General features: G+C 54.5%; 1 protein-coding gene across 1 annotated transcript in view; it reads right to left on the reverse strand.

Moving 5' to 3' along the window:
- TRIOBP (TRIO and F-actin binding protein) overlaps positions 1-16,841 on the reverse strand; it is a 59,255-nt gene that overhangs the window by 26,766 nt on the left and 15,648 nt on the right. The window contains exons 5-9 of the mRNA XM_021717239.1: positions 11,151-14,034; positions 6,848-6,959; positions 5,233-6,231; positions 2,431-2,508; positions 126-263 (exon numbers count right to left, since the gene is read on the reverse strand). Coding sequence (XP_021572914.1) covers positions 126-263; positions 2,431-2,508; positions 5,233-6,231; positions 6,848-6,959; positions 11,151-14,034 — 4,211 coding nt within the window. The remainder of the gene's footprint in view (positions 1-125; positions 264-2,430; positions 2,509-5,232; positions 6,232-6,847; positions 6,960-11,150; positions 14,035-16,841) is intronic.

Genomic DNA, 16,841 nt, shown 5'->3' on the forward strand with positions numbered 1-16,841 from the left:
CCGGCATGGGGGCCCCAATCCCTCCTTCTCAACCCCACTCTCTCTCCTTTAACTAATACCAACCCCCCTCCCCTCCCCCTTACTAGCCTCCCTCACCCCTCCAGCCCTCGCTGGAGCCAGCCTACCCTTTGCCACCTGAGGACCCCCAGAGACAGCAGGAACGGATTGAACAGCGTGGGCCGGTCCCCGGGCATCCGCCATGAGGTCACCAGTCGGCCCTTGAGTGGGCTCCCAGCCTTGCCCTCTGCTGGCCTCTTGTCTGCCTGTCAAACAGGGTCCAGTGTTGGCCCCAGGTCCCTTTGGCGGGATGGGGGCATCTCTGGCTACAGCCTCCCCTGCCCCTCCGGCCGTGTCTGCCGTGTCCCCGCCCACACCCCACAAAGGCCCCGGTTCCCATCTCCTCTCCCAGAGCTGCGGAGGAAAGAGCTGGTTAGCTTATTCACATTACGGTGTGTTTGACTGACAAGGCTCATAGGGCCCAGCACACTTGGGCATGTGCCCCTCATCACCTAAAGTCAAGCCACAGGTTGCCACCGGGAGGAGGGTGCAGGCAACAGGGGTGCGTTTCCCCCCACATAGTGTTTTCAGATGACTTGCATTAGGTCCCAATGTTAAATAATCAAGAGGTTTAACATACACGACATCTTTCCAGTTCCTCTTGAAATACCTAAAGATATGGAAGCTCTGGGCCCATCTTCCCCATGGCAACAACCATTGGGAGCCAAGGGGCCACACGAGTGCCCCAAGCCCTATTCTCCTCACCTTTGTTACCTGTCTGACCTTCCGAGTGTTAGGTTTTTTTGACCCCAGCTTCAGTGAAGGGAATGAGTCACAGACACCCCTGGCAGAGCCCACAGATGCTTTCGCTTTGGAGTCATCCTTGTTGGGAAAACCAAAGCCCCAGCGAAGGTGAAGGATTCGCCCAGTCACATAGCAGATAATGGCAAAGGTACGACAGCCCAGCTATTCCGATTCCGGAATCTGCAGATTCTCTGGAAGCGGAACTTGAAGCATCAAAGCACAGGTCCGGGAGGACTTTGGGAAGGAGGGCCCCCACCTGCTGCCACACCGCCCATCAGAGCCCTGACCGCATGCAGCTGTCACTAGACTGAGCTCCAGCTCGTCTCTGACCCACATCCAGGCACACCGAAGGTGCTCACTGAGTGTATGTGAGTGAAGGAATAAATGAATGCAGTAGATATCAGTTCTGTCCATTTGAGGCTGCCTAGGGGTGGGTTGAGAGATTTTCTGTGTTGCCAGGACAGGCCCATTTCTTGAAGCCTAGAGGGGTACCCCTGTATTGCAGTTCCTCTTTGCTCACAAAACTCTGGCCCCAGGAAGTGTGAAGAAATAACTGAGAAAGAGGAAGGGCAAAGTTGTCGGAGCCCCCGTCCCTTTAGCAAGCAGAGTCCTCTGACCCTCCTTCAACAGATGGGAAGACCGCCCCACCCCCCACCAGTTACAGCATTGTTGTGTGAGGCCATGTAAGCGAGCAGGGCAGAGCCAGGAAGCAGTGAGTGGGGGCCAGGGGTGCAAGAGAGCACTAGGTGGGGTCCTGAGCCCTGGGTTCTAGTTTGAGTCCTGCCACCGACTGGCTGTGTGACCTGGGATGACTCCCCTGCCTCCATTTCCTCATCTGCCCACTGAGGGGCTGGGTGGAATGCCCCCAGCTCTGACTAGTGGCCAGACCAGACTTGGGGGCTCCAGGCTGCCAGAAAATGCTCCCTGTCACACCTGGCTTTTCAGGACGGGGCACAAGGAACAGCGGGACAGGAAAACACAGCCCCAAACAGTCTGTCTCCTCTTCCCCACCCCCTACTGCCCCGCTGCCCGCAGCTCTGACCTCACCTCTCCAGAGGCTGAGGGTGATGAGAACAGGCTGTTTGGCAGGTCGTGGGGGGGGGCGGGGCAGAGCTCTGCTCGCCAGCTGCAGCCAGGCCTTGGAGCAGCCGCCGTGGTCTCACCCTTGCACATATCTCTCCTGCCTCCAGGACCCTGGAGACGCTTCCGGCCAGGCTGACTGTGGGCACCTCCTCAGCCCTCTTCACCACCTCTCTTGCTGCAGCTCCTGGGAGCCCTACTCTCTCTCTCAGCCAGGCTCGGCTCTCTCGAACCAGAAGGACCTTCCCCTCAGAGACCACCAAGCCCAAACCACCATTGCCCAGGGAAAGGCAGTGACCTTTTCAGGGCAGTCCTGCAAGTTAGAAGCACAGCCCTGGGCTTCTGACCCCAGGACCGTCCACCTTCCTGATTCCCAAGCCAGAAAGGAAGGCTCTGCTGGCCCCTCTCCTCAAGGTTCCATACAGATGACCCCATGTCAGAGCCAGCCTTGGTCTGGACGACCTCAGAGCCCTTCTGAGAAACAGCCTATCTCCAGCCTAATTTCCCTTCCCTCTCCCCACCATGTGCCCATGCCCATGACCCAGCTACCGAGTCTGCCTGCTTCTGGTCAGTCAGGGAGTCTTGGTCTCTGCTTGGCGCTGACTCCTCGGGCTCCTCTGGTTGGAACTGGAGGTAAGAAAGAACACAGCTTAGCCCAGCATGTTCCCTGGGTCCCTCCATCTCTCCAGTTTCTCATCAACCCACTTACCATTCTTCCATGCAGCATCCATCCGTATCAGCATTAGTAGACCATGTATCCATCTAGCCATCCAGCGTCCCTCCTACATTACCCTCTCATCTGCCTAACACCTCCAGCCTGTCACCCATTCACACCTCCATTCTCCAGTGACCCGTCATGTCCCCATCCATCCAACGCCTGCGCATCCTTCCTCCATCCGTCCCTCTACCCATCCCTCCAACGTCTGTCCATTATCCGTCATCTGACATTTATCCATCCATGCAACAAGCATGCACATTCCACGCAACATTCACTCATCCATCCATCCCCTGAGCAACATTTATCATCTGTCCATCACCCAGCTATCTATCCATTATCCACCCCTCTGTCACCCATCCAACATAGCTCTTTTTTTTTTTTGAGTTGGAGTCTCACTCCGTCGCCCAGACTGGAGGGCGGTGGCACGCTCCTGGCCACCGCAGCCTCGACCTGCTGGGCTCGGCGATCCTTCCGCCTCAGCCTTCCGAGTAGCCGGAACTCCAGGCGCGCGCTACCATGCCCGGCTACCAACACATCCCTTGATCATCCATTCCACATACATCATTTATCCATCACCCATTCACACCTCTGTCATCCATCATCTACCCACTGACCCCTCCATTGTCCATGAGGCATGCACTCAAGCATCCTTGTATTCACTGACCACCCATCCACTTAACCGAGCCCCTCCTTTATGTCAGGCTCTGGATCAGGGACCAGAGGTACAGAGATAAAATAAGCACAGCTCCTGCCCCCGTGGAGCTCATGTTTCTCTTGGGGAAATGACAACCCAGTGTGATAGGTGGAGGAAGCAAAACTGCCAAGCCCAGACGGGGAACGTCACCAGCCTAGGGGTGGGGTGAGTAATCAGGGAAGCCTTGTCAGGACGGGGCACCGGGCCTAAGATTTGAATAACGAAAAGGCGTTGGTTGGATGAAGATGGAAGGGAGGAGCATCGTGGGCAATGGGAAAAGGCAGGAACTTGTGGACACAGGTCCCTGCAGCCAACCCAGCATGACCAGAGGCAAATCTGGAGTAGAAAGAAGGGAAGAAGGCCTTGAATGTCATGCCAAAGACTTTCGTAGAGGGGAGCAGTTGGAGCCCTGGCAGGACCTGGTGCATGCCTCTGTTTTGCCATCTGTGAAATGCCTTTCAGCACCTGGTACTCCTGTACCTACCCAGTCACCACCTCTGAGCCTCCCAGGACCCTGGTCCCTGCCACGGAGTAACTCCAGCTGCAGTCTTTCTGACCCCCACCTCCGTTTTGACCAGGCCAGCCTGCAGTACCCCAGCATTCACTGGGGCACAGCATCATCCTCCCTGGGCTGCCCAGGTCTCCCTGCCTCCTCAACAAGACTGCAGCAGCTAGGGGCAGGACCAGGCTCATCCCTGCTCTCTGGTGACTGCATTGACTTGATTAGAAGGTCAACTGGCAAAAGCCATAGGGAGATACAGGGGAGGAGGCTCCCTAGTCCTCCCATGGGCTCAGGAGTTTCACAGCGTGCTGGTTGAAAGCACAGGCTTTGGAGTACACACTTGACCCTTTTGCTCACAATGAGCCTGAACCTCAGTTGCCTCATCTGTAAAACAGGGATAGTGGCAGCTGTCTCGTATCCATGTGAGGCACGTGTGGCCATGTGTGTATAAAGCCCTGCACCTAGGGCCTGGCATACTGCACTCTGATGCCTGGAAACTCTGGTCACCATGGAGGACTTGGCGACAGGCTATGCACCGAGATGTGGAGGACTGGGATGAACAAGCAGGAGCGTCCCCCTCACCCCAGTGGTGCCTGTCAGGGAAGCAGCTGGTCACATTTTACAGGACAGATCAGAGCCAGGAGAGGCTGGGGTCTAGAACCACATGCCATCCTCCTGCTGCGCTCTTGCTAGGCTCCAGGACTCTCTGGCCTCCAGGACCCTCCCTGCCCACCATCTCAGAAAAATGCTCTGTGCTTCAAGGCAGCACCAGCACACCACCTAGGCAGGGGAGGGGTGAGCATCTACTATGCCCCATGCTGGGCCTACTTTGCGCACAGCCCTCATCTAAGCAGCTCAACCCAGTAAGCATTTGTGCAGCTTCTTCTGTGTGTCTGAGAGGGGCTGTGGGGACCAGAGAGGGTAAGTGAGGCTGTCCTGGCTCAGGAACCTGGGTACAGCATGGAGAGGAGACATCACACCGGCTGCAGTCTCAGGCAGAGTCAGTTCTTGTGCTGGACCCACCAGACACCGCATAAACCAGGTGGTGGGGCCAGGATGGGAGCATGCCTTGGCCGGAGCATCTATCTTGCCTGGGTATGCGCACCGAGCATACCCAGGTTTTCACTCCTGTCCCAGCGTTTACTAGCAAGTGGCTTAGCTCTGGGCCTCAGTTTCCTTATCTGTACATAAATAGTGTCTTTCTTATCAGGTTGCTATGGAGACAAAATGGAGAAAGTACATTCAGACCAGGGCTTGGCACATAGTAAATGCTCAAAAATGTGTTGGTCATGATCACCATTGGGCCAGTTTGGTGTGGGGATGCAGGGAGGATGAGGGCTGAGTCTGGAGGGCGTGCAGAAGCCGAGGCCTTTCTAAGGGCACTCGGCTGAGTGGGGCTGGTTTTCTGGCTGCCCCTGGGAGATGGAGCTGACTTACCTCCAGCTCTGGTGAGCTGGGGCCCCCTCCAGGGCTCCTGCTCCCCAGCTGGCCCATCTGCTCCAGGCTGGCCATGTTTGAGGTCTCTGGTCCACTTGTCACTGTGGTCTTTGGCCACTGGGCGGAGGTGCTGGCAGGACTGGGTGGCTGGGCTGGGCTCTGGGGCCAGTGCCCAGGGCTGTGTCCATTGACTAGGGTGGCTTCGGCCAAGCCTTCAGGCTGACTGTATGGCTCTGGCTCCAGGGCATCCGGCTCTGGCCCTGAAGCCTTGGCCGGGTCATGCCCGTGTCCCGCTGGGTCCTTGTGGGGCAGCCGGGCCTGCAAGAGCTCCAGGAGGGCCTCCCAGTCCAGCCTTGGGAGACGGGCCCAGGCCCCCTCTCCAGGTGCCCGAAGAAGGCCCAGCAAGTCCCTCCAGTCAAGCTCGGGTTGCCGCTCAGGGCTGTGCAGGTGTGGACATGCTCCCTCAGCCCCCCAGCCCATAGCAGTGGGCGTCCCAGGCTTCTGGGATTTCGAGAACTCTGCCGGGCCCACCCAGTTCTCTGGGGGGTTCATGGGCTGGTGGGGGCTGGACAGCTCCTGCAGGCTGCCCCAGCCCCTCTGGCCTGGTTTCTCGAGGGGCTCCTCCCAGGCCTCTGGCTGCCCCCAGCTCTCCCCATACTCCCTGGGAGGGGCACCACTTCCTCGCCAGCCCCCAGGGCCCAGACCCTCCTCCTGGCTGCTCCAGCTCATCTCCAGGTGTCTTTGAGGTCCCTGGGACCCTGGCAGTTCCTCCTCACTCTGCCAACCCTTCACAGGCTGTCTTGGGCCTGCTCGGCCACTCTCTGGAGGTCTCTCTGTCCGCAGCTCCCTCTCAGGGGTTCTGGCTGATGTCCTGGGGGGCGGCGAGGACCCCTGGAGCCGCCGGTCCCCCTCAGGCCTCCTCTCAGGACTTCTGGGATGAATGGGCTCTGCTCGGCTCTTCCGGGCCAGTTCTGCCTGTTTGGCAGGGGGCTTGGTCACCTGAGGATGGAGTGAGGGAGTGGGTGAGGCTCTGGACCCAGCTAGGTGGCTCTGCCTGCCTTGGCCAGACCTTGGGAAAGTCAAGGCTATGTCCACACAGCAGCCTGGATCAAAGCTGCCAAAAAGCACATAGGGTCCCGGGGTTCCCTCTTGGATGTCAGCTCTTCCCTCTCTTCCTGGCTTCACCCTCCCTCCAAGATTCTGATGCCAACCTGCGCTGTCAGGTACCAGAATTTCTACCACCAATACACCATTCCTCTGCGGTGGGCCAAGACCTCTGAGAGTTTCCTTAGAGAAACAAACCCCTGCCCTGGGAGAGAGAGCCCTTCAAGTCAGACTGATACATTCAAAGCTTCTCCCTGAAATATTCTCAAGATGGCAGGAGAAGGAAGGGGGATAGCATGGTGGGGGCTGTCTTCAAAGGACATATTTGGGGTCCCTTGCAGTTTGCCAAGAGCTGCTGGCCCTCGGAGAGAGGGGAGAGCTGGACACCTATGACTGGGACTCTGACCCTTTCTGACCTCCCTGCCCAGGACTCCGGCCTAGCTCCTGAGGAGGGGAGAAGCAATGATCACCCCTTGGGGCACCGGGGTCCCAAGCAACTGGCAGTGCTCACCTGCCTGCTGGGGACAGGGCTGGACTGTCTTCGAAGTTGGCTCTGACCTTGGCCGGGCCGCTGTGACCGTCCCTCGTCCCGGGCCTGGAAGGCCCCTGCTGCCTCGGACTTCCTATGAGCAAATGTGACCGCTCCTCTGAGGGCCTTTGGGACTGCTCCACTCCCAGCACCCCAGGCCCTTCACCCTCCCCCAACAGGAGCAAGATCTAGGGATGCACTGCAAGCTTGTTGAAGGGTCCTAAGTGAGGGATGACCCTCTCGGGGCCTCAGTTTCCCCTTCTGAAAAATGGGCATGGGGATTTTGCCTCACAAGACTGTTGTGAAGATGATATAAGAAAAAAAGGAAATAAAGGCAATGGAGTGGGGGAGGGGGTTCCGGCCTTGGTCACACTGCCTCCTGTCTCACTTGGTACTTCCTGTTACCAACCACCACCCCACCAGCAGCCCACAGCCACCCCCAGACAAAGGTTAGACTGGACCTTGTGGGAATTAAGGTTTATTGAGCACCTACTATGTACCAGGCACTGTGCACACATAATCATAACGGCAAACATTTATTGAGCATTTCCTGCGTTCCAGGTGCCAAGCGCTTGTACGCAGGATCTCATTCCATCTCACACAGCCTGTGCAGTGGGCATGAGGGAGGTAGAATGCTCGGGGTTCCCACATTCCATTCTTTCTACCCTTTTCCTGTCCATATTGTAAATTTTGGACAGTGCTAACTAGCAGAATTTCAGCACTTAGCCTTGAAAAGTCCAGGCAATCCTAGCTATTGGCAAAAGAGCTCTCAGCAAGATCAGAAGGAGGAAACATTCTCTCCTCCTGAACAACTCCAGAAAGGCCAACATAAAATGTCCAGGCAAATGTCATTTCTCAGACACCTGGACTTTAGGCACTGTTGCCACTTCCAATGAAGATCATCTCTAACCGGTGTAAAAAGTCTCTACTTCCGAATTAGTTGTCATGCTTAAAAGTTGGGAGCCCTGGTTACAAGTATTGAACATAACATCTCTGTTGAAAGGTAGGAACACCAAACAGAATCTGGGCACATTTCTCCCCTCCCATACATCAGGGGGTCACCATAAAAGACCCAACCACTCTGTGAATATTTGCTTCAATGGGGTTTGGGGATCTGAGTTCATCTAAATTGGCAAATGGAGCCGTCTCTGGGGGCTGAACTGAATGTGGAGGAGAATCCTGAACAGAGCCGCTGTGTGGTGAGCCCAGAGTAAGCTGGCAAAAGGGAGGTAAGAGGAAAGTCCTCTGCTTGGGTCTCTGTGGGACCCGCTGTCCGCAGAAGGATGGCAAAGGAAACACCCTCCCTTGGAAGCTTAGATGGCTCTGCGACTCCCAGAGAGAGCTTAGGAATCATGCTGGAAGGATGCACAGGCTTTGGGCGTTAAAAAACAAAACCAAACAGGGTTGGATTTGTTGTCGTGTCGCTTTGCCAACTTGCCAATGCCATTAGAATGAGATTCATAGAGCACGGTGATTTGATGATTAGCCGTTCTTGCAGCTGGCTGAGAGAGGAACCAAGTTCCTGGGGCAGGTGTGTCTGAGCTTGGGGCTCCCTGGGCAAGTTCAGTGTTTAATTTGAGGTGAGGGGGTTCCTTTGCTCTGTGAGGGCTGAAGGTCTTAGGGTAAGGTTTTCCCAGATCTGGGGCATAGGAGCCTCAGTGAAGCAAAAACCCCAAACATGACTAGGTGGGTGTGCCTCCCAGATGGGGTGGATGGGGAGGCCTAGGGGAAATGCCCAGTGCAGGGGAGCATGGCAAATGTGTGTCCTCTTTCGAATGGATGCATTTTCCACACCAGCTCCAGCTGGCTCGGTGAGCATTCCTTCTGAGAATTCTGCTTCCTTTTCCCCTATATGGAATTGAGAAAAAAGAGTGCGGGACTCAAGGATATCTGAGACTTCAAGAGACCTGGCTTTTCTGATGCTGAAAACAGCGTCTCCTCGGCCGCCTGTTCCTGAGGGTTGATGTGGCTGCACAGGGATGGCAAGGGAAACGCATTTCCCTTGGAAGCTTACACGGGCTCTTTGATTTCCAGAGAGAGTTAAAGGACCAAAGGCGTCAAGTCTGGCAAATCCATTGAAGACTCTTTTTTTAATTCAAAAGACCACGGAATGCCTATGTGACTCTACGATAATGGATTCCAAAGGCATCTAGGGAAAAAAAAAATAAGACATCAAGCCAAAACTCCTAATGCTTTGATGCGGTAGCCCTTTGAGAAAAATTCTCCAGGCTCAGACAATGCTTAGACAGAGTAGGTGCTCAATAAATACATATCGGATGAATAATGGGAGAAAAGTACAAGCCTACAGCCACCCACTCATAAATTCCAGTCTGTGCATTTTTCATCTTTAGAGCATAAATGGTTTTCTATTTGGAAAAGGTGCTGTGTAAGAGGAGAAAATGGAATCACTCAGTAGAATTATGAAACTATGGTTAAAAGGTAAATAATCTACTTCAAAGAGAGTAGAATAAAATGTATAGAAGTAATTAAAATGGTTAATAAAAGTGTTAAAATATTCCTGATTTTTTTTTTGAGTCAGGGTCCTGCTCTGTCACCCAGGCTAGAAGGCAGTGGCACAATCACAGCTCACTGTAACTGCAAACTGCTGAATTTGAGCAGTCTTGCTTCAGCCTCCCAAGTAGTTGGGACTCATAGATGCATGCCACCATGCCCAGCTTTTTTGTAGAGATGGTGTCTCACTGTGTCGCCTAAGCTGGTCTTGAACTCCTGACCACAAGCTATCCTCTCACCTCAGCCTCCCAAAATGCTAGGATTACAGATGTGAACCACTACACCTGGCCTCTGATTTCTGTTATAAACACTTTATGTCTCTAAAAGTTATCCTGGAAAAAAAAAAGAAAGAAAAAAGTTAACTTTGGCTTAAAGACTTTAGTGTCCCTGCTGAGTTATTAGCTAAGTCAGAGCTATGCAAGTTGACATCAGACCAAAAACAGTAATCATAAAAAGGTCAGAGGTACTGAGGATATTTAGGGCACTGAAACCATGCCATATTATACTACAATGGTGGATATGAGTCATTATATACTCATTCAAACCCATAGACTGTCCAACACCAAGAGAAACCCTAAACTATGAACTTTGGGTGATTTGTCAATGTAGGTTCATGGATTTGTCACAAATGTTCCACTCTAGTGTGGGGCAGTGATCAAGGAATTAAGGTTGTGCCTGGAACTTTCTGTACTTTCTGCTCAATTTTGCTATGAGCCTAAAATTGTTCTTTAAAAAAAAAAAAAGTATTTTTTAAGGCCAAAGAAAGAACTACACTAATGCTGAAGACCACATGATTGTCACCTGGATATGAAGTGGATCATGCTTATTGGAAAAGGAAATTTGAAGAATAACAGTTTAGGTTTCTCAGGCAGATTCAAATCTAGAAAAGTTGCCTAAGGCAGCAAAGACAGGGATTTTAGATACAAGATAGTACCTGCCCCTTCAGAGTAATGGAGATGTTCTAAAATTAGATTGTGGTGACGGTTATACAACTGGTCAGTATACTAAAATTCACTGAATTCAACACTGAAGGTTTGGAGGCTTCCAGACCAATTTTTTGTTGTTCTTTGGACCCTAACTCATGAAATTCTAGCTCTGGTCTTTGAAAACTCCAAGGGAGGAATTGCTGGGAAAAGAAATCTCGGCTAGACCAGGAGGAAATGTTCCCCCTCTGGTGGTATGGTACTGCTGACCAAGGAGGCTCACAAGACACCTGGACTTGAGGCATGGTTGTCATGTCACAGGAAAGTCACACTTAATCTCGAAAAACGCATAATTCTGTTTTTCTCTGGCCACACATTTTATATTGCCATCTGTTTTCTGAAATACATAGGGAGACCCATGAGTTTTTATTCTACTGAAGCAGAAAAGAATCATGGGCACATTCTTCTACCTCATGCAGGGGAGAAACAAAACAAACTCATGAGTCTGGATCAAACAGTGTTTGAGAATTCAACCTCATTTAAATGAATGTGCTAATGTTCTCCTCCATTTTACAGAAGAGGAAACTGAGGCTCAGGTAGGTTAAATCACTTTACCAGGTTGGGAAGTGGCTTTGACCCAGGATTTGAACTCAGCCTGCCTGACTCTGTTCTTTGCTCTTAACTACTACGTCGAAACAGAGAGAGAGAGAGTGACTTGTCACACAGCCAGGAAGCGGCAGGGCAGGGGGATTTGAGTGCTTTCTTCTGGCAACCTAGCCCTGAGAACCTTCCACCTGTCTTGCTGCCACGCCTCCTCCCCGGCCCTCCTAGCTGACCGGCCCTGGGCTCACCTGCGCTCTTGCCCGAAGAGGCGCTCCACCTCTGCACGGCCAGGGCTGCGGGTGCGGCCCCCGTTGCTGCACTGGGCCTGGGGCCCTGGCTCCCTCTGGGCCAGCCTCCTGGGTGGGGGCAGGTCGGCCAGCACGGTGTACTCTTCCCTCTCCAAGTTGTGCCTGGGCTCCCCAGGGGGCGCCGAGCCCCGGGAGCCCCCGGAGCTGCCCGGCGGAGGCGAGGGTGCCAGGAGCACTAGGTCACTGGGCGGGTGGCGGGGTGGGGAGGAGGCTCGAGGTGCATCCCGGTGCCCGATGCATACTTGGGGGGTCGGCACCGGGGAGCCATGCAGAGAGTCTGTGGAGGGGGCCAGGCTCTCCATACTGGCCCCGGGGGGATCCTGGAAGAAGAGGGATGGCTCGGGAGCCTGGCGTGGTGGGGACGAGAAGGAGGGTGCATCCCGGTGCCCGATGCACACGGGGGTGGGGATGTGGAGGGGCTCATGCAGAGAGTCTGTGGAAGGAACGAGGCTCTCAGTGCTGGCCCTGGGGAGATCCTGGAACAAGAGGGAGGGCTCTGGGGCCTGGCGTGGTGGGGAGGAGGCCCGGGGTGCGTCTCGGTGCCCAATGCACACAGCTGGGGGGAACTGTGGGGGTTCATGCTGAGAGGACTGATTCTCAGCATCCGGTGTGTCTGGGAGGAAGGGGAAGGGGTCAAACTGGGTGTGGCGGGGGGGCGAAGACGCCCGTGGGGCATCGCGGGGTCCAATGCACACGGCAGGCGGCATGTAGGGGGGGTCGTGGTGGGGCGAGTCACTCTCGGCCGCGCGAGGGTCTGGGAAGAAGGGGAAGGGGTCATGCTGCAGATAGCGAGGGGGCGAGGAGGCTCGAGGGGCATCCCGGTGCCCGATGCACACGGCACACGGAGGCTGGGAGGGCTCAGGGGACTGGAGAGCACCTCTGGTGGCGGGGTGCAGAGGCGAAGAAGTCCGAGAGGCACTCTGGTGGCCTGGGTTATGGGAGGAGGAGGCAGTCCGGGATGGCGAGTTGTGCTGGGTGGGGCCAGAGGGCTGTGGTGGGTCACGCTGGGCTGGCCTGGTGGGGGATGAGGGCTGAGGCCTGTCACCTTGGGTTGGCCGGAGGGCAATCGAGGCCCAGGGAACCTCACTTTGCTTGGAGCGAGATGGGGACGAGGTTCGAGGGCCGTCGGTCTGAGTGGGTCGGAGGGGAAAGGAGGCCCAGGGGATGTCTTTGTTAGTACGATGGGGAGAGGAATTCCGGGGATTGTTCCGTTGAGCGGAGCGGTGGGGAGATGATGGTCTCGGCTTGTCCTTTTGGGTGCAGCATTGGGGGGTGGAGGTTCCAGGGTTGTTACGTGAAAAGGAAGCAGAGTGTGGGTTGTCCCGTTGGGTACAAACAGATCTGAGGTGATCCCACTTGGTACTCGAGGTTCTAGGATTGTCTCGTTGGGTAGAAGAGGCTCTGAGGGTGTTCTGTTGGATACAAGAAGTTCTGGGATTTTCCCGTTGGGTGGTTCTGTTGGGAGAGGAAGCTCCGGGGTTGTCCCGTTGGGCACAGGATGTCCTGGAGTTGTCCCGTTGGGTGGCTCTGTTGGGAGAAGAGGTTCTGGGGTTATCCTGTTGGGAGGCTCTGTTGGGAGAGGAGGATCTGGGGTTGTTCCGTTGAGCACAGGATGTCCTGGAGTTGTCCCGGTGGGTGGCTCTGTTGGGAGAAGGGGCTCTGGGGTTGTCCCACTGGGAGGCTCTGTTGGGAGAGGAGGATCTGGGGTTGTCCTGTTGGGCACAGGATGTCCTGGAGTTGTCCCGTTGGGTGGCTCTGTTAGGAGAAGAGGCTCTGGGGTTACCCTGTTGGGAGGCTTTGTTGGGAGAGGAGGATCTGGGGTTGTCCCGTTGGGCACAGGATGTCCTGGAGTTGTCCCGCTGGGTGGCTCTGTTAGGAGAAGAGGCTCTGGGGTTACCCTGTTGGGAGGCTTTGTTGGGAGAGGAGGATCTGGGGTTGTCCCGTTGGGCACAGGATGTCCTGGAGTTGTCCTGTTGGGTGACTCTGTTAGGAGAAGAGGCTCCGGGGTTACCCTGTTGGGAGGCTTTGTTGGGAGAGGAGGATCTGGGGTTGTTCCGTTGGGCACAGGATGTCCTGGAGTTGTCCCGTTGGGTGGCTCTGTTAGGAGAAGAGGCTCTGGGGTTATCCCGTTGGGAAGCTTTGTTGGGAGAGGAGGATCTGGGGTTGTTCCGTTGAGCACAGGATGTTCTGGAGTTGTCCCGCTGGGAGGCTCTGTTGGGAGAGGAGGATCTGGGGTTATCCTGTTGGGAGGCTTTGTTGGGAGAGGAAGATATAGGGTTGTTCCGTTGTGTAGCTCTGTTGGGAGAGGAGGCTCTGGGGTTGTCCCGTTGGGCACAGGTTGTTCTCGGGTTGTCCCGCTGAGGAGCACAAGTAGGAATAGAAGTTTGGAGGTTGTCCTGTTGGGTAGAAGCAGTCCTGGGGTTGTCTTGCTGGGTGGCCCTGGGGGGAGAGGAAAGTTGAAGACTGTTTCGCTGGGTGGAAGAGGCTCTGGGGTGATCCCGCTGGGGGCCTCTGGAGGGAGAGGAAGATCTGGAGGTGTTCCGCTGTGTGGATGAGGCCCTGGGCGTGTCCCGTTGGGTGGATGATGTCCTGGCGTTGTCCCTTTGAGTGGTTCGGGGGGGAGAGGAGGCTCGGGGAGCGTCACGCTGTGTGGAGGCGGCCTGGGCGGTGTCCCTTTGGGTAGAGGCGCTTCGAGGTCCAGTCTGCGGTGTGGTGGAGGAAGCCTGGGTTAGTGCTGCCCGGTGCCGCTCCAAGGAGAAGTACCCACTTTCTCCCCGGAGCTTAGCCCAGTGCTGGCCTGCACTCTGGCCCCCATTGCCGGCATCTGGAGAAAGAAGAGGGAGGTTCCAGGTAAGGGGAGGGGTGCAGCCAACTCTCACACCTTACCTTTCTTTGTCCCCTGAGACCAATGATGAGGGCAAATCCCACAACCTCTTAGAGATCTCACTGTCCATACTAAGTGACCCCACCTCTCTGAGCAAGGTTGATTTGACGGGACTTGGACTCCTCTCAAGCTGAGGCTGGGAATTTTAAATCAAGACCCAGACTGACTCAGTCAATAGGAAGTGGGTTTCAGAGCTGGGGACCACACAGTCTGGGGGCTGCAAACAAGTCAGAAAAGAAACAAACTCATAGAAAATGGTTTTGACAGTAGCCCGTGTAATCCCAGGGAGGGAGGAAGGGGTGGACCCAGAGGCAGGAACCTATCAACTTTCCATTCTCAGTTCTACTTCCTGTAGTCGGATTCTGAGAAATTCTCCCAATTTCCTCTAATGAGCTCTGGAAAGCTCCCATGGCTTGGCCCCAAGTGTCCCTACCCCAGAGGCTCCTCCCAGGGCTGCCACGAGAGATGGACCACCTTTTGTGGATCAGTAGCTGGGAGACTCCTAGAAATGCAGTCTCAGGCCCGCCCCAGATTCCTGCTTCAGATTCTGCATTTACCCTGGGTGACTCATATGCACCACAGTCTCAGAACTGCTCAGAAGTGCTTGCCCAAGGGATTCAACTGCCTGCACTTAACAGGGACCCCTTCACAACTCCCAGCCCCATGGGGGGGCGCCATGACCTTGGTGTCACTCTCCACTTCATCCCTCAGCCACTGAGTAGATGTTAGCCACCAGCTATGAGCATGTCCCTGGGCTGGTGCTTCCAGAGAGAAGAAGAGGGTACTGTGGCCTCATCTTGAAGAAACACAATGGCCTTCATGCTTGAGATCCCCTCTCTCCTCCTTCCTAGCCTCTGTCCCTTCTAGTCTCTCTGGACTGGTGTCACTGAAGTCTGAGTTTCCAGCTACCTAGCCAAGATCTGAGCACATGACAGCACTCAGGATTTGCAGTGTTGTTGCCTGATGGGCCCATGTCCTGCAGTCATCCTAGAATCCATTCCATATCTACCGGCTTCTCTGTCTCCATCCCTCCTTTCAAGCCACCGTCATTTCTATCCTGGATGGCTGCAGTAGCCCCCTCAATATGTGCATCCTGGCTTAATGTCATCACTCTATCCAGGGAGACCCTTTCCAACGGCAAAGGTAAGTAGATCACCCTGCTCAGGACCCTTCAGGGGACGACAAGGAGAGACGGGGAAGCTGTCACAGCCTGGAGGAGACAGAGGAAATAGGGAGGACTAATGCAATGTGGGATCCTGGAGCAGAAACAGGATATTAGTAGAAAAACTGGTGAATACCAATCAAGCCTGTAGCTTAGTTAACAATATTGTACCAATGTTAATTTCTTAATATTGATAATTGTACTGTGCTTATATATGATGCTAATGTTAGGGAACCTGGGCAAGGGTTATGATGGAAACTCTCTATACAATCTTTGCAACTCTTCTGTAAATATAAGATTCTTTCTTTTTTTTTTTTTTTGAGTTGGAGTCTCACTCTGTCGCCCAGACTGGAGTGCAGTGGCCGCTCCTGGCCACCGCAGCCTCGACCTGCTGGACTCCGGTGATCCTTCCACCTCAGCCTTCCAAGTAGCTGGAACTACAGGCACACGCTCCCACGCCCGGCTAATTTTTTTGATTTATTGTAGAGATGAGGGCTTGCCAAGTTGCTCAGGCGGGTCTCAAACCCACAGGCTCAGGGAATCCACTCACCTCAGCCTCCCAAAGCACGGGATTACAGGCTGAGCCACCGAGCCTGGCTATAAGATGATTTCAAAGCAAAACATTTTTATTTTATTTTTTGTAAAGATGGAGTCTCACTATGTTGCCCAGGCTGGTCTTGAATACCTGGCCTCAAGGGATCCTCCCACCTTGGCCTCCCAAAATGCTGGGATTACAGGCATGAGCCACTGACTGAAAAAAGTTAAAACAAACAAACAAACAAACCAGTTAGGCATGGTGGCTTAAGCCTGGAATCCCAGCACTTTGGGAGGCCAAGGTGAGAGGATTGCGTGAGCCTGCAAGTTTGAGACCCACCCGGGCAACTTGATGAGACCTCATTTCTCTACAATAACAATCAAAAAAATTACCCGGGTATGGCCAAGTAGTTCCAGCTACTTGGAAGGCTGAGGCAGAAGGATCGCCTGAGCCCAGCAGGTAGACACTGGGGTGGCCGTGAGAGTGCCACTGCACTCCAACCTGGGCGACAGAGTGAGACTTCAACTAAAACACCAACAACAACAACAACCAGGGGTTCCCAACTGCACTTGGAATCAATCCAGGATTTCCTAGGGCCAGCAAAGCTCTGTGGAGTCTGATCTCTGCACTTCGCAAACTGGAAGATGCCCAGAAAGAGAGATGTCAAGGAGTCCCCAGTATAGTTGACTAAATCCTCTTAGGCCTTGGCCTATGGCCTGCAATTTAGGAACCTGCCAGCAGGTGGACAGCAGTGACAGGCTCTGATCAAGTAGGTCACATAGGGAGGCTCCCCAGCTCCACTGCCCAGAGAGTTTAAGAGCAAGTAAGAAGCCGGGCTTGGTGGCTCAGCCTGTAATCCTGCGCCTTGGGAGGTTGAGGTAAGTGAATTGCCTGAGCCCGTGGGTTCGAGACTCGCCTGGGCAACTTGGTGAGACCTCATCTCTACAATAAATAAAAAAACTAGCCGGATGTGGTAGCGCGCGCCTATATTTCCAGCTACTTGGAAGACTGAGGCGGAAGGATCGCCGGAGCCCGGCAAGTCGAGGCTGC

This window comes from Carlito syrichta, unplaced genomic scaffold, assembly GCF_000164805.1.
Source record: "Carlito syrichta isolate Samal-C Ts95f unplaced genomic scaffold, Tarsius_syrichta-2.0.1 Scaffold309481, whole genome shotgun sequence".
NCBI lineage: Eukaryota > Metazoa > Chordata > Mammalia > Primates > Tarsiidae > Carlito > Carlito syrichta.